This window comes from Rattus norvegicus, chromosome 14 (genome assembly GCF_036323735.1).
Source record: "Rattus norvegicus strain BN/NHsdMcwi chromosome 14, GRCr8, whole genome shotgun sequence".
Classification (NCBI taxonomy): Eukaryota; Metazoa; Chordata; class Mammalia; order Rodentia; family Muridae; genus Rattus; species Rattus norvegicus.
The window spans coordinates 106,362,901-106,386,810 of NC_086032.1; the positions used below are offsets into that span (position 1 = coordinate 106,362,901).

Consider the following 23,910-nt stretch of genomic DNA (forward strand, 5'->3'; position numbering starts at 1 on the left):
AGCATTTGCTTAGCTAAGCAAAGACTCTCAAGTAGCAAAGCAGCACCATGCTGCTGCCATTTGTCTACAATGTTTGTCACATTCTCTGTGTGAACCAGGCCATGTATGGAAAGCTCCACAGTCTGCCACTGGCTGCTATTTTGTATTCCTCGGTCTACGCCATGAATCCAATAAATTCGATGTCTTTGAGAAAATGTCTTTTTCCTCTGCACTCTCGTCTTTATTAGTATCACAGTTCAGCTGATTTTGATTTATAGACAGTTCCTCTTCTGTTATTCTTCTCAATCTGATAACACCACAAAAAAATAAAATAAAGCTAATGTGTGATATCCTCTGTCATATCATGGTAATTTGTCTTTGTATAGTAATTTGTCTTATCTGACAACCGAATACTGAAAATTTGTAGTGCATTTTAAAGTAAATATTACCTATTGTCTGACTGTGAAGTAAGGATAGATAAATCTGGTCTCTTTATACTTCTTCTGTTGCATTTTCTTTCAACATAATTTGGAAAGTTTCCTCTATTGAATGTCGCATCTCTTTTAATGACATGCAATATTGCAAGTATTTTTGTACGTACAAGAGATAATTCTCTAAACTGAAGTGACATTGATCATTTTGGTTTGTTTTTATTTTTATTTTAGCAAGGTTTATTTTTATGTTTCTCTCTCTAGCTCTGCATGTGCATGTAAACTTTGCATATGTGTGCACATGTTTGCCTGTGTGTGCATGCATGCATGAATGCATGTGGATATTCTGTGTATATATGCAAGTGTAGGTGCTCACAGAAGTTATAAGAAGGCATGGAACCCACTGGAGATAGAATTATGTGCAGTTATAAACTGCCAATATAAGGTGGGTAGTGGGAATTTTAATGGAGTCCTCTAAAAGCTAGTAAGTATTCGTAACCCCTAAGGCATCTCTCTAGCTCTTGTGTGTAGATTAAATGGATTCTCTTATCAATCAATGATAGCTAATAACTAGCACTGCATTTAAAATTATGTCTGTTGGTATTTTTGGGCTCTGCTTGAAATGTCTTATTCCCAGACTAGTTTTAAAAACTACGTTGGTGTCTCTGGTGGGATATGCTGATCCCCAAGGCATCACAAAGCCTTCAGCATTAGCTAGCCAGGGCATGCCATATACACTTCCCTCACATCCCACCTGTCCTCTTTGCAGGGTGTTTCTTGTCAGTGCTCAGAACCAACTCATGTTAAATGCTATCTATAATCTCTACTTTGAAAGATGTTTTCTTTTTCCCTAATTCTAGGGCTTTATAAATTTTCAGTTCTGCTTATTATACCTGTTTCAATGGTACACACAGAGTTAGGCTTCTAATTTTTAAGGTTCAGGATATACAGAGCTGGATGAAACCCTACTTAGACATGAGAAAATGAGGCATTTGTGCTTAACCAGAAAGTCCACAACCATTTATCATAAGTGTATTATTTTCAAATGTATATTATTAAGGAAAATCTGAGTCTTCCTGTTGTCTACATAAAATTTTATGTAAAAATTAAAAGCTAAGAAGCTTATGTTTCATCACTGAAAATACATGTATATCAACACGGCTCAGTATATGAAGCCACTACAACAGGTATTTAATATAACATGTATCTTAAACCCACATAACTATGCTGATGCTATTTAAATATGTTTAATAAATACTTGGTGAAATTTTATTAATTTTAGAACCAATTAAATTGCATAAGCAACAGTGATAGAAATAGACATGTTTGGGGTTGGGGATTTAGCTCAGTGGTAGAGCGCTTGCCTAGGAAGCGCAAGGCCCTGGGTTCGGTCCCCAGCTCCGGAAAAAAAGAACCAAAAAAAAAAAAAAAAAAGAAAGAAATAGACATGTTTAAAGTTAAAAGCTAAAAACAATAGCTTTAAATTTTTAAGGAATTTTAGGATCAAAACATAAATAACACAAAATACTTTTTTGTGTATATTGTATTTAAAATACTTCTGATAGAGTTATAAACTTACAGATCTTGGTTCAAATTTTCATGTTTCCTATGACAACCTCTTGTATAGGTAGGAATATAAGGCTTGGGGAAAATAGGAGTGTTCCCAGGTCTATGAGTGATGGAAGGCAGATACAATCTTGAACAAAGTTCTCATAGATTTCTGTCCAGTGTTCTTTCTAGGATATCACAGTATCTGTTAACCATTTGATTACTCCGAGTCCAAAGTCATTGATTAAGGCTCCTTTCTAAAACTTGCTTTTTAAAAAAGATTTATTCATTTATTTCATGTATGTGAGTATACTGTCACTATCTTCAGACAGACCAAAAGGGCATCGAATGCCATATACACTTCCCTCACATCCCACCTGTCCTCTTTGCAGGGTGTTTCTTGTCAGTGCTCAGAACCAACTCATGTTAAATGCTATCTATAATCTCTACTTTGAAAGATGTTTTTTTTTACAGATGGTTGTGAGTCACCATGTGTTTCCTGGGAATCGAACTCAGGACCTCTGAAAGAGCAGTTAGTGCTTTTAACTACTGGGCCGTTTCTCCTGCCCAAGGTTCCTTAAATATGACTGAATTGGGTCTTTTTCCACTGGGCAAGAGCAATACTTAAGGAATTCTAAAGTCACTTAAAAATTTATACATATCAACAAACTTGTGTTGTTAAAGATCATTATTTACCTATATTACATTTTTTGTGCATGATATGGTTAAAATCAGATAACATAGGTATTGCCTATTTGCATTGATGCTTGTCTTATGTGAAAAGGACATACAGGTGATTACCAATTATTGAGTGCTACAACCTTAATATTCAGTATGTTTATTTTATGAGCAATATTTACCTTGTTTAGGCTACAGTGAGGAGTAATATGGGAACACAAGAGTTCATGAAAAGGGCTTGAATCTTATTATAAGAAACATCAAAACCAGAAAGAGGAAAACATTTTGGCTTACACACCTTTGCCCCAGTCTCAGAGGAAGTAACCTATATCTACATGAGCTTTCTACATCCACTTTCAAGAGCTAGCTATGTCTTCTCATGGATCCGAGCAAGACCCTTTAAGAATGAGCAGAGCTGGGGTTGGGGATTTAGCTCAGCGGTAGAGTGCTTGCCTAGCGAGTGCAAGGCCCTGAGTTCGGTCCCCAGCTCTGGAAAAAAAAGGAAAAAAAAAGGAATGAGCAGAGCTCATTAGAGTACAATGTATCTTAGCATTTTGAAAGCTCTTATGCTGTCTTGGACTTTTTTCCCCTATAGATTTTACTCAATGACATTATCTTTCATAGACATTAGTTTAAGTCTCCATTTATTTAGGTCTCTTAATATCCAACACCCCAACAACTTGCTTTCTGTATTTACATATGTCTCCATTCGAAAGTTCTCTCACTAGTAGAGTTCAATTTGTCCTCTGAGGTTCTACTGAACTAGGTGTAGACTTTCCCTTTTTGTTAATTATATGAATTATCCATTTCCACCCAAATATGACTCCAAAAGTGGTCAGATTTTAATACATTAACTAATTTTCCTATCCAGCCTCTCTATCCAAGTGTGTCTCCATATTGGGATTGATAGTCATAAGAAAGAAAGAATTCTATACCAATTGCTCTGAAAGACAACAGAATAGAAAATTCCACACAGCAGCTGAAGAACAGTATCACTTCCCTGAGCTGTAAGTAACACAGTAAACCTTACAATGTGACTCTGGTGTGTTGATATGTGTGTGTGTGTGTTTGTGTGTGTGTGTGTGTGTTTGTGTGTATGTGTGTTTATGTTTCTGTGCATATGTCCATATGTGTGTACCTGTGTGTATATGAAAAACAAGTTACTGAGCCCCCATAGTAATTTCTACCCATAAAGAAACCTGTACTTACAGCACTACAAGATGCAAAAATATTGACAAATCATATTGTCAGAAAATGTGACAAGGAAATAGAGACAAAAGCAACATATAATAATTTCCAGTGCAGAAAAGAGAAAGGTCATAGAGTCCACATTTGTCAGAGAATCCTGACATCTCTGCCTGTGTACTGGACTGCTGATGTGTGCACATAACCAGAGTTGAAGGAGTAGTTCTGAGATATGAAGCTGGACTAATATTGTGTTGCCATGGAAATGAGAGGCACAATTTCCTTAGCTCCTATGTACCCTTCTCAGCACTTCTGGCAATAGTGACAGCTTCTTTTCCTTTGTTCAGAAACCGATTTGGAAACAGCGCTTGTTCCTTCTCAAAGCTCTGAAAGGCGGCATTGTGAGTCCACATTGTGATCAAATTGCCTGAGAGGGTAAATTTTCATTTCCAGCCCTAAAATTAGATACTACTGTGCATACTACCCCCCCCCAATAAAAGAAAAGAAAATCCATGCTCACTGAAAAGGGCCCAGAGCCATGTCTGTCAAGAAGGTCTGCTAAAGCCCAGCACAGAGTGGGGGCGGGGTGAGACCATCAGGCAGTTCTGGGTGCTTTTATTGATCCTGGATTCTTTCAAGAGGTGGGCAGGTACACTGTGAGGCACAAAGTACACAGAGTTCTTGCCAAGCAGATGCTGGTGCCAGAGCATTTGATCAAAGGGAACAGATTTTCCATTAGGACTTGTAACAAATGCATTTAACTGGCTTTAGACCTACAGCAAACTGCTTTACTTTTAGCTCTCGTTGTGATGCAAAGATTAATCAATACAGACTATGTAAGGATAATTATTCAAAAATGATAGTTTACATCAAGTTATATATGAAAAGCAACTGTAATCATAAAAAGGAAGCACCATGCTTTACAATAAAGTACATCAGACATTTAAACACACAGTCGAATATAATTCTCCACAACAGACCAAAACATAAACAGTCATAGTGGCATTAATAAATCCCCATGGGCATCAAGCAAACAATGATGGCATGCAGAGGGATTGAAATGAGTCTTGGATTTTGGGTGAAACAATTGTATTTCAAATTTCAATTTAAAAAGTGTCACTGTGACCCTTTAATCAACAGGCCACTTCAGCCCCATGAGCAGAAAGCTTCTCTGACCGCATTTCTAGAAGTCAATTTTCTATGCAGAGTTATGATTGTATATTATAGCTATATGATTCTAAAGTATTTTGGAGATGTTTCAGGGAGAAAAATCCTATGAAATACATGGTTTCTCTTATTTGTAATGGAAGATGTTGCTTTTACAAAAAAAAGCATGTTTTCTTAAAAGAAGAAGGGATAAAACAATAAGAATGGCTGCAGGAAAAAAAATAATAGATTTAGGAGCATCATTACATTGAGTTATAGCAATAGCGTGAACCAATTAACAGGTCAACCCTCGTCTATCTTGGCCTGAGTCCATTTTTAACTAGCAGTCTGTCTAGGACAGCACTCCTAATCTCTGAGCCTGATATTCTTGATATTCTTTCACTTATAAAGTGAATTGTCATAAAGGATATGTAAGTTTCTAGTCAGTTCCAAAAACCTATAACTCTGTATCCAGAAAAATAACTTGTATTTATATGTGAGCATATCAAAACGGATGTAACAATTTTCATTTTGATATAAATTTTTTGTATATTTTTGGTTATTTTATTTACGTTTCAAATGCTATCCCCCTTCCCAGTTTCCCCTCTGCAAAACCCCTATCCATCCACCCTACACTCTGCTTCTATGAGGGTGCCTCCCCACCCAGCTACCCACACCTGCCTCACCACCCTATCATTCGGCTACACTGGGTCATCCAGACCTCACAGGACCAAGGGCCTCTTCTCCCATTGATGCCAGATAAGGCCATCCTCTGATACATATGGAGCTGGAGCCATGCATATTCTTTGGTTGGTGATTTAGTCCCTGAGAGTTCTGAGGATTCCTGTTGGATGACATCAATGTTCCTCCTATGGGGTTCCAAAATAATTCAGCTCCTTCAGTCCCTCCCCTAACTCCTCCATTGGAATCCCTGTGCTCACTCCCATGATTGGCTGCAAGCATCCTCATCTGGATTGGTCGGGAGTTGGCACATCCTCTCAGGAGACAGCTATATCAAGCTCCTGTCAGCAAGCACTTCTTGGCATCAGAAGTAGTGTCTGGGTTTGGTGGCTCCATGTGGGATGGATTCCCAGGTGGGGCAGTCTCTGTATGGCCTTACCTTCTGTCTTTGCTCCACTCTTTGTCCCTGCATTTCCTTTATACAAGAGCAATCCTGGGTTAATATTTTTGAGACAGGTGGGTGGCACCATGCCTCAACTGGGGCCGTACCTAACCTCTGGTTATGTTCTCTATAGGTTCTTTCTCCCCTTTGTTGGGTATTTCAACTAATGTCATCCCAATTGGGTCCTAGGAGCCTCTTGAATTCCTGGCATCTGGGACTTTCTCTTAACTACAGTTCCCCATCCCCCATTGCTACACACCTCTGTCCAATTTCCTGATCCTCTGTACGTCGCTCCTGTCTGCTCCCTCACCTGACTGTGCCCTTCTTTTTCAGCTCCACCTTCTCTCTTCCTCCCAAGTCCTAGCCTCCACCTCCTGTGATTATTTTGTTCTCTTGTTCTAAGTAGGACTAAGTAGGACACTTTGGTCTTCCTTCTTCTTGAGCTCATGTGGTCTGTGAGTTGTATCAGGTAGTATTCTGAGCTTTTTGCTCTAACATACCATGTGTGTTCTTTTGTGACTGGTTTACCTCACTCAGGATGATATTTTTCAAGTTCCATCCATTTGCCTGCAAATTTCATGAAGTCATTGTTTATAACAGCTGAGTCTTACTCTATTGTATAAACATTATAAGCTTTCTGTATCCATTACTGTGTTGAGAAACATCAGGATTGTTTCCACCTTCTACCTATTACAAATAAGCCAGCTATGAACATAGTGGAGCTTGTGTCCTTCTTATATGTTGGAGCGTCTTTTGGGTAAATACCCAAGAGTTGTATAGTGGGGTCCTCAGGTAGTACTATGTCCAGTTTTCTGAGGAACCACAAGACTGATTTTCACAGTGGTTGTACCGGCTGGCAATTGCAATGGAGGAGTCTCCCTCTTTCTCTGCATCCTCACCCAGCACCTGCTGTCACATGAGGTTTTGATCTTAGCCATTCTGACTGGTGTGAGGTGGGATCTTGGGGTTGTTTTGATTTGAATTTCCCTGATGACTAAAGATGTTGAACATTTCTTTAGGTGCTTCTCGGCCATTCATGATTCCTCAGTGGAGAATTCTGTTTATCTCTTTACCCCATTTGAAATAGGTTTATTTGGTTTTCTGGAGTTTAACTTCTTGAATTCTTCTATATATTGGATATAAGTCCTCTATTGGTTATAGGATTGATAAAAATCGTTTCCCAATCTGTAGGTTGCCATTTTTGTCCTGATGCCTTACAGAAGTGTTTCAATTTTCTGAGATCCCACTTGTGTAAAATTGATCTAAGTCTCTGGAGTATTAATGTTATGTAGAAGTCCTTGATCCATGTGCTCTCAAGCTTTGTAGAAAGAGATAAGAATGGATCAGTTAGCATTCTTCTACATCACTCGAGTCAGCAAAATTTATTGAAAAGGCTGTTTCTTTTTCCACTGGATGGTTTTGGATTCTTTGTCAGAAACTAGGTGACCATAGGTGTGTGGGCTTAGTTCTAGGTCTTTCATTCTATTCCATTGATCTACCTGCCTGTCTCTGTACCAATACCATGCAGTTTCTATCACTATTGCTTTGTAGTAGAGCTTGAGGTAAAGGATAGTCATTCCCCCAGAATTCTCTTATTGTTGAGAACAGTTTTCTCTATCATGGGTACTTGGTTGTTTCAAATAAATTTGAGAATTGTTCTTTCTATCTCTGTGAAGAATTGAGTTGGAATTTTGATGGAGATTGCATTGAGTCTGTAGATAGCTTTTGGTAAGATGGTCATTTTTACTATGTTATTCCTGACAATCCATGAGTATGGGAGATCTTTCCATCTTCTGGAGTCAACTTCAGTTTCTTCAGAGACTTGAAGTTCTAGTATACATATCTTTCACTTGCTTGGTTAGAGTCATAGCAAGGTATTTTATATTATTTGTGACTACTGTGAAGGGTATCATTTCCCTAATTTCTTTCTTAGCCATTTATCCTTTGAGTAGAGGAAGGCTACTGATTTGTTTAAGTTAACTTTCTACCCAGCAACTGTTGAAGTTGTTCATCAGGTATAGGAGTTCTCTGGTGGAATTTTTAGGGTCACTAAAGTATACTATCATATCATCTGCAAATCGTGATATTTTCAATTTTTCCTTTCCAATTTGTATCCCTTTGTCCTCATTTTTTTCTCTAATTGCTCTGGCTAGGACTTTGAGTACTATATTGAATAGAAAGGGAGAGAGTGGGCAACCTTGTCTAGTCCCTGATTTTAGTGGGATTGCTTCAAGTTTCTTTCTATGCAGCTTGATATTTGCTACTGGTATGCTGCATATTTCTTTTACTATCTCTATGTATAGGTCTTGATTCCTGATCTTTCAAAGACTTTTAACATGAAGGGTTGTTGAATTTTGTCAAATGCTTTTTCAACATCTAATGAGATGATCATGTGGTTTTTCTTTTGAGTTTGTTTATATAGTGAATTATGTTGATGGATTTTCTTATATTGAAACATTCCTGGGATGAAGCCTACTCGATCAGGATGGATGATCATTTTGATATGTTTTTTTTTTTTTGGTTCTTTTTTTCGGAGCTGGGGACCGAACCCAGGGCCTTGCGCTTCCTAGGTAAGCGCTCTACCACTGAGCTAAATCCCCAGCCCCTCATTTTGATATGTTATTGGACTTGGTTTGCCAGAATCTTATTGAGTATTCTTTACATCAGTATTCATACAGGAAATTGATCTTAAGTTCTCTTTCTTTGGGTCTTTGTGCTATTTAGGTATCACCATAACTGTCACTTCATAGAATGAATTATGTGGTTTCAGTTCAGTTTCTTTTTTGTGTAATAGTTTGAAGAGTATTGCTATTAGTTCATCTTTGAAGGTCTAATAGAATTCTGCACTAAAATCATCTGGTCCTGTTTTTTGTTTGTTAGGAGACTTTTAATTACTGCTTCTATTTCCTTAAAACTTAGGGGAATATTTAGATGATTTATCTGATCCTCATTTAACTTTGGTGCCTAATGACTGTCTACAAAAGTATCCATTTCACGCAGATTTTCCAGTTTTGTTGAGTATAGGCTTTTGTAGTATCTGAAAATTTTTTGAATTTCTTCAGTTTCTGTTGTTATGTCTCCCTTTTCTTTTGTGATTTTGTTAATTTTTATTCTGTCTCTGGGCCCTCTAGCTAGTCTGGCTAAGGGAATATCTATCTTGTTGATTTTCTCAAAGAATGAGCTCTTGGTTTTGTTGATTCTTTATATAGATTACCTTGTTTCTACTTGGTTGATTTCAGTCCTGAGTTTGATTATTTCCTGTCTTCCACTCCTCTTGGGTGTCTTTGCTTCTTTGTGTTCTAGAACTTTAAGATGTGCTGTTAAGCTGCTAATGTATGCTCTCTCCAATTTCTTTATGGAGGCACTCAGAGCTATGAGTTTTCCTCTTAGCACCATTTTCATTATGTTCCATAAGTTTGGATAGATTCTGCCTCCATTTTCATTAAATTCTGAAAAGCCTTATTTTCATTCTTTATTTTGTCCATGACAAAATTAACATTGAATACACTGTTGTTCAGTTTTTATGTATATGTAGACTTTAGGTTGTTTATGCTTTTAATAAAAAAAAAGCGTTAGCATGCGGTGATCTGATAGGTTGCATGGAATTAATTCAATCTTCTTGTGTCTGTTGAGGTTTGTTTTGTGACCAATTATGTGGTCAATTTTGGAGAAGGTACCATGAGGTGTTGAGAATTAGGTATATTCTTTTGTTTTAGGATGAAATGTTCTATAGGTATTTGTTAAATCCATTTGGTTCACAACTTCTGTTTGTTACACTGTCTTTCTTTAGTTTCTGTTCTCAGGATCTGCTCATTGATGAGAGTGGGGTGTTGAAGTCTCGCATTATTTTTTTTTTAGATATATTTCTTTACTTACATTTCAAATGTTATTCCCTTTCCTGGTTTCATGTCCATAAGCCTCCCTCCCTTCCCCCTTCCCCATTCAGGTATCCCCCCCATCAATTCCCCTTACTGCCCCCTCATATTCCCCTGCACTGGGGGGGGGTCCAACCTTGGCAGGACCAAGGGATTCCCCTTCCACTGGTGTCCCAACAAGGCTATTCTCTGCTATATATGCAGTTGGAGCCCTGGATCAGTCCATGTATAGTCTTTTGGTAGTACTTTAGTCCCTAGAAGCTCTGGTTGGTTGGTATGTTGTTCTTATGGGGTTGCAAGCTCCTTCAACTCTTTCAATCCTTCCTCTAATGCCCCCCAAGGGGATCCTGTTCTCAGTTCAGTAGTTTGCTGCTAGCATTGACCTCTGTATTGGACATATGTGTATGTGTCTCTCAGAAGAGATCTATATCCGGTCCCTTTCAGCATGCATTTTTTAGCTTCATAAAACTTATTTAGTTTTGGTGGCTGTATATATATAGGCCACATGTGGGACAGGCTCTGAATGGCCATTCCTTCAGTCACTGCTCTAAACTTTGCTTCCATATCCCCTCCTATGGATATTTTCCCCCTTTAAAAAAGGGTGGGAGCGGGGCTGGGGATTTAGCTCAGTGGTAGAGCGCTTACCTAGGAAGCGCAAGGCCCTGGGTTCGGTCCCCAGCTCCGAAAAAAAGAACCAAAAAAAAAAAAAAAAGGGGTGGGAGCATCCTTATCTTGGTCATCCTTCTTCTTGGAAGTCTCACACTATTATTGTGTGATGTGCAATGTGTGCTTTGAACTTTAATAATGTTTCTTTACCCTTGTATTTGGGGCATAGGTTTTCAAAATTGAAAGTTTATCTTGATAGATTTTTTTTCCTTTGACGAGTATGAAGTATCCTTCTTCATCATTTTTGATGACTTTTAGCTGAAAGTTGATTTTATTTTATATTATAATGGCTAACTCAGCGTTTTGTTTTGTTTTGTTTTGTTTTGTTTTGGAATCATTTGCTCGGAAAGGTAGTGTCTGTCTTTTTCACTGAGATGCATTTCCTGTATGCAGCAAAATGCTGGGTCCTCTTTTCCTATCTAGTCTATTAGTCTATATCTTTTTATTGGGGAATCGAGTTCATTGATTTTAAGAGATATTAAGTACTAGTGATTGTAGGTCTAGATTCATGGAAATACATTATTTAAATTTGGTTTTGTCATGGAATATCTTGGTTTCTCCATCTACCCATATTAAAGAGTTTTGCTGGGAAAAGTAGCTGGGGCTGGCATTTTTGTTCTCTTGTGGTCTGTACAACATCTCTGCAAGCTCTTCTGGTGTTTAGAATCTCTGTTGAGATGTCAGGTATAATTCTGATAGGACTGCCTTTATATAAAGGCAGTTACTTGACCTTTTTCCCTTACTGCTTTTAATATTCTTTCTTTGATCTGTCCACTTGGTGTTTTGACTATTATGTGACAGGAGGAATTTCTTTTCTAGTTCAATCTATTTGGGGTTCTGTAGGCTTCTTATATGTTTATGGGCTTCTCTTTCTTTAGGTTAAGGAAGTTTTTGTCTATAACCTTATTGAAGATATTTAATGACCCTTTGATTTGGTAATCTTATCTCTTTTCTCTACCTATTACTCTCAGTTTTGGTTTTTTTATTGTGTTCTGGATTTCCTGAATGTTTTGGGTTAGGGGCTTTTTGCATTTTGCACTTTTCTTTGACTATTGTGTCACTGTTTTCTATGGAGTCAGGGGTCCTTTCTCTAGATGTTTAAGCTTAGCCCTACAGTCAGGGAAACTCTGAAAGAATTGAGTTGTAAAGAGTTATTTTCCATATAAAGCCTCAGGACCCACATTGTATACTGTAGGAGAATCTTAGTAAGGCAGTTTAGGAACTGAAATGAGTTTCCATGTTTCTCCTAGATGATCTCTTGGAATTTCTTTTAATAATTTACCGCTGTAAGGATGACCTTTCAAAAAGTAGGCAGATGACAAGTTATAAACTGATCCCTAGCAAGGTTGACCCCTGGTGTATTGTAATTCCATTTAGGGTCTCAGTTGAGACTGCCTCAGCCCAAACATTGGATTGGTGGATTTCTTCTCATGTGCCCTATCCTAGTCCCAGACTTGCCTCTGCTCCTCCAGAAAAAAAAATTGTTGGTGAGAATAATATAAACATCAGTGAAAGTGAGGTTATAAGATTAGGTAATATACTGGCATTCTTTAATAAAGATTTAAGACTTAGCAGTGTAGGATCCCAAACATTTTTCTGTTTGAGGGAGTTTGCCTCGTGAGAAGGGGATATGGACCCTCACCAAGCCATTTAGGCTGGCAATCTCCTGAAAAAGGAGAGCTGTGGCCAGTTTTGGCCAGGTAGAGGGAGGTAAAGAAGATCCCATAGAGGAGTGCGAGCAAGCAGTGGGAGGAGTGAGGGTTGCTGTGATCTAACTCTAGACACCTGAAGGGCTTGATTTGGGCAGCTAATCATTGAGGAGGGGAATGGCTGGAGTTAGCGAGCAGGGAATATAGATTGAGACCTATAAAGGGGAAGCTCCTTAGTGTGATTGAAAACAGTGGAGGAATCATTTGGTTTGGACTTCATAGCCAGTTATTTTTCTTTCATTGGCTTATGCCATGCCACTTTTAATTAAGATGGGAGTGAAGTCACATAGAAAATCCATCCTTCAATTCTAGCAAAGATGGTTCACAGCCATGTGACTGCTTCCATCCCCATGGGAAGATGGCATCTAATATGGCAGCTAGTCATCTGTTTCCTTTAACTATGTATAGATTTTTAACTATCAATCCCAGGATGATGAGTTTAAGTTAACCCTTTTGTTACAGAGTTTACAGGTTTCTAATCATATCCAATATGCTTACAAATCCTGAGGTAAGATTTATACCTTACCAAAGTTTTAGAGTAAAACCAAAACTAAAAATGTAAGGCATGAGTAGCAATAGTCCCTATTGAGAAGTGTCTGTCCCTTTTTTGATTTGCTCTCCTTTCTCTGTCATAAAGTTGGATGGCTTGCCTGATGTGGGACAGAGATTTTGGAAGAATCTTTTAAACAAGAGGTTTGAGTCTACAGGAGGGGTAGCCATACCCCAACTCCAAACCCCATTTTAATTAAAATGGACAGCATAAATCAAGAGGCTAATGACTAAAATCTAATCCCTAAAAGAGACCAGAATCCCTGTTGAACTGAATCTAGTAAGCTAAGAGTAAAAAAGGTTAATGATAAATATGTTTTGAGCTCTGGCTATAGACATAGGATTCTGCAAGAAGGAGCTGAGAGACTTACCAGCCAGCAAAGAGTATGTGCATGCTCCAGCTGGCCTACTTCTTTACTTACTCCCCCTCATGCTGGATCAGGCTCCTGGATCATACTTTGTAACAAATTTACAGATACATTAAAAGACAGAACATTTCCACCTTTGGTGGTTGTGGGAGAACACCAGATAAAACCAAACAGAAACTGGAGTAGATAAAAATAAAATAGGAAAAATAAAACTTCTCTCCATTATTCCAAAGTATTTGTAAAAATCCCAAATAATATTGGGATCTGTGTGCTGTTAAATAGCACTTTGTTTTGTCTGTCTGAGAGGTGATGGGGCCAAATTCCATTACATGATGAATTTACACCCCTTCATGGTCAAATGTCAGGTGACGAGGCTGTAGGGTCTCTAAAAGGCATCCCAAGGGGAATTAAGAGGGTATGGAAGACACCATTCCCATGGTCGAGAGGAAAGAGGAAAAATACCACTGCAGTTTCTAGCCACAGTTGTCCCCAGGACTCAGATGGGATAGCATGAGAACCAAATCATTCAGCGAATTGTTACTACACTCAGTGAAGGTCAAAGGCATTGTCCAGATAAACCTGAGGAGAGATTCAGCACCTGTACCAGGGCTTTTGTGAAGGCCAGAAAGCAAGGACAAAACAATAAAAGCTCTTGGGGTGTGATGGGTACCTCATTTATAGGGAAGCGCCAAGGAACAGAGTTCCAAAAGGCACTAAGGCCTAGGGGAGCTGTGGTATTACCAGCAGCTCTGAGGGGAAGAGGGTGTAACACTCCCTTCAGCCCAAAGAAATGAAAAGATTCCAGCTCAAAGAATGGGGTCAAGAAGGCCATATGGCTGGGGGTATATCACCTATAAGAACAACAGAGCGGTGCTTGATACTCAGAAGTCACTTCTTTGTTCTCAGGTTAGTCTGTTGTGACTGGACTGGAGCTGAGGGAATAGTGTCCTAATGCAACTAGGAATCCAAGGGGAAACACAGACACCAGGAAAGCCTTTCCAAGTTACAGCACCAAAGTATTTATTGCAGCTCAGATGGAAAGGCAGTTGGGAGGCAAGGAATGCCCAGAAGTTATACTCCAAACCAAACCTCACAAGACATTTATTTGGAAGGAAGAGGCAAGGAGGGTAGCGTCTCTTGCTTGGGAAAGAAGCCCCAAAGAACTGAGCAGAAGACAGGGTTGTTACAGGATTCCTTGGAGGGCAGAGCTTTCCAGGGCAGAGATTTCCAGGTTGGTGGTTGATGGGAGTTCAAGTCCTGAGCTTGGGCTTTTAATCCAGTATGATGGGGGCTGGGGCTGGTGGTTAGGGCAGTGAGAGTGTTCTATGGGTAGAATCTGGTGGCTGGAGGTCCTCAAGCTCTTTATTTATACCTCGCCTTCAAAACTGTAAAACACAGAACCTTGTTGCTAACAAATGAAGAGATCAACCTTTTATAGTTGGGCCTTTGTTATAAACTGTTTTATATAAGGAATGAGTATAGATGTTTTAAAAGGAGATTTCTTCTTCTCTAACCCACCATACATTGTAAGGCTAAACTCTGAATGATTGGAAATGAACCTGGGTATAGCCTCAAAAGAACCTGACATACTCAAGGTCCCAATGACAACTACATTCTTATTTCCATTTATCCAAAAAACAAATAAACACTCATAAGTAAATTTAGTAATACAGCTGCATTCTAATCAGTTGCAATCTAATTCTCACATAGTGAGAAATCCCTTATAATTAAAAATCAAATGTTCTAAGAGTGAAACTAATTTATACAGGAAAGTCATCATGTTGCCCTGGATTGCCTTGCAAATCAGCTAACATTACAAGTGCTCTGCCCATTTCTGCAGGGAGTACCATCAGACATTATTTTCAATCATACCCCAAACATCTGAAAACAAGTTACACCTGCCTTTGTGCCATGCAGTCTAAGTCCTGATCTTTGGAGAGAACCCTATTACAGAATTCTCAGTTCTCTGGGATCTCGCCCTGTGTGCATGTGTGCCTACAGAGGCCTTTGATTTCAGCAGTTCTGTCATGTAACATGTCATGTCATTAGCGAAAGCAATACTCAAAAGTTTAAAACTTAAAGTATCTGTGTAAACTAAGGTTCATCTTATTTTGGGCATACATTTTGAATAAGTTGTTTTGTTTTAAAATGATAAGTAAGCATGCTTTATTATTAAATTTAAAAGATTGTTTTTCCCATCTTTACTATCTAGAATTTTACAGGTTATATATAACTTTTTTCTTTTATAATGATTTATATAATAAACGTATTGCCCAGGTTCAATAAAACGTGATCTTCCCCACACATTTTAGGGAAAAAGAAAGATTTTCATTGACAGCAAAGTCTCAGTGCATTTCAAGCATGTAACTGGACACTTTGTCCAGCACTTTAACATGGGGGTTTATGTAAATATCTTCTCACTTCAATATGTAGCTTTATGTATTTAAGCATTCATATTCACAAGGCACACATATGAGAATGCTTCTGTTTTCCTTCAAGAATTCTAGTTATTTTTACAGATTTAAAAACATTGTGTTTCTTGTGTACTCATTGTGTGCATGTGGTGCATGTAGGAGCCTGTGCCAGTATGTGTAGGGGGTCACTGTACCACCAGCATAAGTAGGCTCGCTCCTCCCACAAAGTGAGTGCCCAAGAGTCAAACCTGTGCCCCCAGACTTCTATCTTTACCTCCAGTCTTGCCTTTCCAGTCTCACAGTTAAAAACAAAACAAGGCAAATAAACAAACACAAAATAATCATCGCTTTCTTGTCACTTGTTCGTTTCTAACAAGATGGCACTTGCACTATATACACTAGTGTTTCAGAGTTTGAGATGAGACCAAATTCCTGTTGACAGGAAAAGGTAAGTGTATTGTTTTACATTCCTTTATTTTATTTATTTCAAAATTACAGTTGCCTGAGATATGGTGGGCACAAGAAGCTGTGCTTTCAATTTTCTTGATAGAATGGTGGAAGTTTAATGTTTTCAACCAAGGATTCTAATACAGTTGTACTAAAAATTCAATGTAAAGGGAAATTTTTAGGAAGGGAAAAAGGTGAAAGGGTAAGGAAGAACATAAAGAAAACACAACCCTAGCCTCGCAGAGACATAAGGTATTGATGGGGCAGAGTGGGGAGGGATACCCAGTAGGCCCCACCAACTCAGTGGAGAACAGGAGGGGGTTGGGGGAAAGACTGTGGGAAGAGGTTACTGGGAAGAGGCCAGTAAGTGGATGTAAAATGAATAGGTAAAATAGAAAGAGAACACATCAGTGTCATATTTCACAGCACAATCTCTTCTGGTACTCTGAACATGTCTATGGAACATGGAAGGAATTCATGGATGTGTTCCTTAGAAACCCCTTATCAGACACTGAAAAGAGTCTCTGCCTTCTTGTCAGACAGGAAGCTACCCTAGAACCTGTGGATTTGTCAAATTTCTCAATAAACTCTTTAAATGCAATAAACTCAATAAACCACCTCACAAAAACAGTCTCATTCTTACCAGTCTAACAGCTAAGGAAACAAATTTATGAGTGAAATATATGACAAGTCATTTAATATCACAAAAATATAACTTCACACTCACCAGAGATAGGTAATAAAGTCCCAAAGTAAATCCTGCCACTTACTGACTTTATTTTGCTCCACTAAAGGAGTTCAGCTTTATCAAGGACTTTCAGGAAGCACTAATTTAACTAAAGTATGAACTCCTACAATTTTATGGAGCTAATAAATTGGCAAAATTACCCCCCCATCTCACACACATGATGTGATGGGCAGTAAAATGGGTGTTACCCTCTTCCTCATTATAAGTCCCTTCCCATTCTTATTGATTGCTGTTCATATCCTTCAGGGCACCACTCAGAAATGAGGATGATAGCCATCATGGAACCTCAGCAGTCTATATGAAGAATGGCTACTTATAATATTGATTCTATCATTTCAAGGAGAACATTTAATTGAGATTTTAAATTTCCAATAAAAGGCTACAACTCAAATGATACTCGCTAACTATGAGCTTTTGAAAGTCACCCACCTGGGGCAGCATGCGATTTTCTTCTTCCAGCTGTCTGACTCTGGCCTCCAGCTGCCTAACATAGGACAGGGTTGATTCTAAAATTAAAAAGAAAGAACTTACATTATCTACAAGGTCTTGTTTGGTTTACTGCCAAGGGCTTGATTTACTAAGTAGGTCCAAGAAATTACTTAGTCAGTTTTTTAAAAAAGAAAGACAATTCTTTCCAGAGAAACCATTCACACTATACATTTTTGAGCATTGTACAATGTTAACAGTATTGAAGAAATTTGTAAATGAGGATGCTGAGGTTGCTTCATAAATGTTGAGCCTTAAAACTTCTTGGATAACTTTATTTGTCCCATATACCAAACATTTTTGTGATGTGATTTGCAACAAAAATCAACTTCAAGATATCATTAACTTTTTAAACAAGAATGAATGCCAAATACAGAGTTCTTTGAATTTTCCCAACAAACATTTGAAGGTTTAGAAACAGCATTTATTTTTCTCACTAATTTATAGCTGTTAACTGTGATTTACAGAATATCTTTATATGATCCAAACATTTAATTTAGGGCTGGACTTCTTTGATTTTGGCTGAGTCTAAGGATGTAAGAGGTGTCTCTTTCTTTGTAAGTTTTTGTGTCTTTTTCACTCCAATCTTTAAGTAACTAAAAGCAACAGAGTTTCAATTCAATTGATGCTACTTTTATATTTCAAGGTCATTTGATGAACACTTAGAAGTCTTGTGCTCTATTTCTGTTCACACAAATTCTGCATTTTACAGCTTCTTGTCATAAGAGGGGTCCCAGCAGGGGACTCAGAGTGTGACTCTTCACTAAATGACAATATTCAGATGTCTCATACATTAGTGCAGTTGCATGTCCAGCATCACTCAAGAACAGACAGACACTTTTCAGGTGTAGTCAAAAGCTCATGGCAGTGCAATCCCTCTAGTACATAACCCCATTTCTAGTGAACATTCAAGCAGCTTGAAGCTTCTTGATGGGGCTTCTCAGAAATACACAAGAAGAACAAAGCATGAAATTGAAGCACATGTAATAGCAAATGCTGAAGACCCAGTCGGGAAGCTTCAGCTACTTATACAATAAAGTGGTGATCTGAAATTCATCATGGAAACCGTTATTAAATAAACACATTTTCTTCTTTTTATCATCAAAAGCAAGAAGCTGATATTTTATATGAGATACCAGCCTTTAACACACAAATAAAACAAGGTCATCTTGTTCTAAATATAGCATGTTCATGTGCACCATTATCTGCAAACAAGCCATCCTCAATTACGTTAACTAACATAGTGACACAATGACCTCAAATGTTTTATACAAGTAGGTGGAAACACAGGGGAAACTGAAGACATTTGCTAAAAATATGCTTTGATTAAAGCTTAAGGAAATGCTAAAGCAATGCTATGTGGACTTTTTGAACAGAGGAAATAGAGTACGCTGTATAATACAATGGCAAGATTAAGCCCTATGAGTGTCTGTCTGCCTTACTGTGCAGATCAAGATGCAAGGAGGAATGCTTGACTTATACAGTTCTGCAAAACCAGCTTTCTCCTCTAGGAAAACAACCTACATACATTATACACACAAATATATTGGGGAATATGAGCTTGAAAACTAGTTTTTAATTTCTAATTTTTATGATGAATTATGATAGAGTAAGCCTGAATGTTCCAAAGTACACATTGCAAATGCAGACTCAGATATGAAAAGATAAGAAAAAAAGAGAATTTTGAACTCATCTCCTCAGTAATAATTGATCATGTGACTGCTTTGTGTCAGTCACTGTTCTAGGAAAGAGTCTAGATCATTAAAAGCTCTAAGAAATACAGGGGTTTTTTGTTTGTTTGTTTGTTTGTTTGTTTAGATTACAAACTGGTGTCCTGATTCAAGAAGTCTTATTTAACCTTTTCATACAGTTCCCCCTAACCACAAATAGCCATCCCACTCTGGGAAAAAAAATCTCCTAGGGACAAAAACAGGGACAGTATCTAATCTCATTGGATTAGATACTCATGCTATTGATGAAATTTCTGTTCAATGAAAGAACAGGTAGAAAGTAAGTAGGCATAGTCTCTGGAAAATATATAATCTCAAAATCTTGGGTTTCTGTATCATCAGCCATTAGGGAAGAAAAACTACCAAGAAAGAAAGAAAGAGAGAGAGAGAGAGAGAGAGAGAGAGAGAGAGAGAGAGAGAGAAGAAAGGAAAGGAAGGAAGGAAGGAAGGAAGGAAGGAAGGAAGGAAGGAAGGAAGGAAGGAAAAAAGGAAGGAAGACAGACTAGTAATGCAACATAGACATCACATAAAAATCAATCCATGTTGTGTTAATCCCTTAAAATTTCACAACTCTGATCAAAATAACAAGAAGAAGAGAAGTGTGGACAATCCTGATATCTCAGGGGAGATGGCCACTTCTGCTCACATTCCTGGCACAAGAGGAACCTGCCTAGTGCCCTCTGGATACAGGAATATAGAAGCAGTCAGCTGCAGGAACCCTCTGGGTTTCTGCCTGGAACTGGGACTGAATGGGTCCCACAGCTCTCTGCACCCAAATCCTGTGGAGGAAAGAGCTGGACTCTCAGAAGTAGAGACAATCCTGAGAACTCAGAGGAGACAACAACTTTCTGCCCACATTACTGACCCCAGGGGAAATCGACTTGTGGCATCTGCACCTTCTGTGCACAGGGACCTAGGAGCAGTCCAGGGCAGGACCTTTCCAGTTTCTGACTGCACCTAGAGCCAACACACCTGAAAGAAGTAAGGCCAATTTTTCTGTTCTAAGTGACCCACCTGGTGGCCTTAGGACACACAAACTGAGAAGCAGCTCTCTGTTTCCAGATCTTGCTGAAAGAAAACAGGTCTACAAGAGTACTGACACACAGACTTACAAAAGTATCAAGCCACAGCAAGACAAGCCAACACCAGAGACAACCTGATAGTGAGAAGCAAGCTCAGGAACCTAAGCAACAGAAACCAAGACTATTTGGAATCATCAGAGCCCTGCTCTCCAACAAAGGAAATATTGGATATCTAAATACATTGGAAAAGTAAAATTTGGATTTAAAATCACATCTCATGATGATGATAGAAGACTTTAAGAAGGACATAAATAACTCCCTTAAAGAAATACAGGACAACACAGGTAAACAAGTAAAGAGGAAACACAAAAATCCCTTAGAGAATTACAGGAAAACACAACCAAAGAGGTGAAAGAATTGAACGAAAACATCCAAGATTTAAAAATGGAGATATAAACAGTAAAGAAAGCACAAAGTGAGACAACCCTGTAGATAGAAAACTTAAAAAAGAGATCAGGAGTCAGAGATGGAAACATCACCAAGAGAATACAAGAGATAGAAGAGAGGATCTCAGGGGCAGAAGGTATCATAGAAACAATCAATATAACCATCAAAGATAATGTAAAACTCAAAAATCTAATAAACCAAAACATCCAGGAAATCCATGACACAGTGAGAAGAACATACCTAAAAATAATAGGTGTAGAAGAGAGCGAAGACGCCCAAATTAAAGGGCCAGTAAATATCTTCAACAAAATTATAGAAGAAAACTTCCCTAACATAAAGAAAGAGATGCCCATAAACATACAAGAAGCCTCAGAACTCAAAATAGAATGGACCAGAAAAGAAATTCCTCCTGTCGGATAATAGTCAAAATAACAAATGAACAAAAAAAGAAAGAATATTAAAAGCAGCAAGAAAAAAAAAGTCAAGTAACATATAAAGGAAGACCTACCAGAATTACACCAGACTCGCACCAGAGACTATGGAAGCCAGAAGATCCTGGGCAGATATCATACAAACCCTAAGAGAACACAAATGGTAGCCCAGGCTACTATATCCAGTAAAAGTCTCAATTAACATATATGGAAAACCAAGATATTCCATAACAAAAACAAATTTATACAATATCTTTCTACAAAACCAGGCCTACAAAGGATAATAGATGGAAAACTACAACACAAGGAGGGAAAGTACACCCTAGAAAAAGCAAGAAAGTAATCTGCTTGCACAGAAACCAAAAGATGAGAGAGACACAAATATAATTCCAACTCTAACAGCAAAAATGACAGGAAACAACTGTCATTTTTTAATATCTCGTAATATCAATGGACTCAATTCCCCAATAAAAAGACTTAGACAGTCTGGATATGTAAAGAGGACCGAGCATTTTGCTGTATACAGGAAACACACCTCAAAGTCAAAGAGAGACATTACATAGAGTAAACGGCTAGAAAACAATTTTCCAAGCAAATGGTCCCAAGAAACAAACTGGAGTAACCATTCTAATATCAAGAAAAATTGACGTTGAACCAAAAATTATCAAAAAATATAAGGAAGGACACTTCATATTCATCAAAGGAAAAAATTGACCAGGATAAACTCGTAATTCTAAATATCTATACTCCTAATGCAAGGACACATACATTTATAAAGGAAACCTAATAAAGCTCAAAGCATATATTGTGACCCACACAATAATAATAGGAGATTTCAATATCCCACTCTCATCAATGGGCAGATCATGGAAACGGAAATTAAACATAGACATATAGAAACTAACTGAAGTTATGAACCAAATGGATTTAACAGACATCTATAGAACATTTCATCCAAAAACAAAAGAATATACCTTCGTCTCAGCACCTTATGGTACCTTCTCCAAAATTGACCATATAATCTGTCACAAAACAGGCCTCAACAGATAAAAGCAGTTTGAAAAAAATCCCATGCATCACATCAGGTCACCATGGACTAAGGCTGGTCTTCAATAATAACAATAATGACAGAAAGCATTCATATACATGGAAGTTGAACAACGCTTTATTCAATGATAACATGGACAAGGGAGAAAAAAAGAAATTAAAGACTCTTAGCATTTAATGAAAAGGAAGGCACAACATACCCAAACTTATAGGACACAATGAAAACAGTGATAAGAAAAAATAATCATAGATCTGAGTGCCTCCAAAAAGAAACAGGAGAGAGCATGCATTAGCAGCCTGACAGCACACCTAAAGGGCTAGAAGAAAATTGGACATTGAACTGCCTGAGGATCCAGCTATACCTCTCTTGGGCATATACCCAAAAGATGCCTCAACATATAAAAGAGACACGTGCTCCACTATGTTCATCGCAGCCTTATTTATAATAGCCAGAAAATGGAAAGAACCCAGATGCCCTTCAACAGAGGAATGGATACAGAAAATGTGGTACATCTACACAATGGAATATTACTCAGCTATCAAAAACAACGAGCTTATGAAATTCGTAGGCAAATGGTTGGAACTGGAAAATATCATCCTGAGTGAGCTAACCCAATCACAGAAAGACATACATGGTATGCACTCATTGATAAGTGGCTATTAGCCCAAAAGCTTGAATTACCCTAGATCCCTAGAACAAACGAAACTCAAGACGGATGATCAAAATGTGAATGCTTCACTCCTTCTTTAAATGAGGAAAAAGAATACCCTTGGCAGGGAAGGGAGAGGCAAAGATTAAAACAGAGACTTAAGGAACACCCATTCAGAGCCTGCCCCACATGTGGCCCATACATATACAGCCACCCAATTAGACAAGATGGATGAAGCAAAGAAGTGCAGACCGACAGGAGCCGGATGTAGATCGCTCCTGAGAGACACAGCCAGAATACAGCAAATATAGAGGCGAATGCCAGCAGCAAACCACTGAACTGAGAATAGGTCCCCTATTGAAGGAATCGGAGAAAGAACTGGAAGAGCTTGAAGGGGCTCGAGACCCCAAAAGTACAACAATGCCAAGCAACCAGAGCTTCCAGGGACTAAGCCACTACCTAAAGACTATACATGGACTGACCCTGGACTCTGACCCCATAGGTAGCAATGAATATCCTAGTAAGAGCACCAGTGGAAGTGGAAGCCCTGGGTCCTGCTAAGACTGAACCCCCAGTGAACTAGTCTATGGGGGGAGGGCGGCAATGGGGGGAGGGTTGGGAGGGGAACACCCATAAGGAAGGGGAGGGGAGAGGGGTATGTTTGCCCGGAAACCGGGAAAGGGAATAACACTCGAAATGTATATAAGAAATACTCAAGTTAATAAAAAAAAAAAAAGAAAAAGAAAAAGAAAATACAACCATGGGGAGCAAAAGCCAGGAAATAATCAAACTCAGGGCTAAAACCAGCCAAGTAGAAAGAAAAGGACTATACAAAGAATCAACAAAACCAGGAGCTGGTTCTTTGAGAAAATCAACAAGATAAATAAACCCTTAGCCAGACTAACCTGAGGGCACAGACAGAGTATCCATACTAAGAAAATCAGAAATGAAAAGGGAAACATTACAACAGAATCTGAGGAAATTGAAAAAATCATCAGAACCAACTACAAAAGCCTACATTCAACAAAACTGGAAAATCTGGAGGAAATGGACAATTTTCTAGACAGATACCAGGTGCCAAATTTAAATCAGGATCAGGTAAACCATCTAAACAATCACATAACTCCTACAGAAATAGAAGCAGTTATTAAAAGTCTGCCAACCAAAAAGAGCCCAGGACCAAGTGGGTTTAGTGCTGAATTTTATTAGACCTTCATAGAAGACTAATACC

The 23,910-nt window shown here is 38.4% G+C and overlaps 1 protein-coding gene across 6 annotated transcripts in view; it reads right to left on the reverse strand.

The window, feature by feature from the left end:
• Ccdc85a (coiled-coil domain containing 85A) overlaps positions 1 to 23,910 on the reverse strand; it is a 232,626-nt gene that overhangs the window by 35,321 nt on the left and 173,395 nt on the right. For all 6 annotated transcript variants that reach the window (NM_001191553.2, NM_001415114.1, XM_039091770.2 and 3 more), the window contains exon 3: positions 17,296 to 17,372. In NM_001191553.2, coding sequence (NP_001178482.1) covers positions 17,296 to 17,372 — 77 coding nt within the window. The remainder of the gene's footprint in view (positions 1 to 17,295; positions 17,373 to 23,910) is intronic.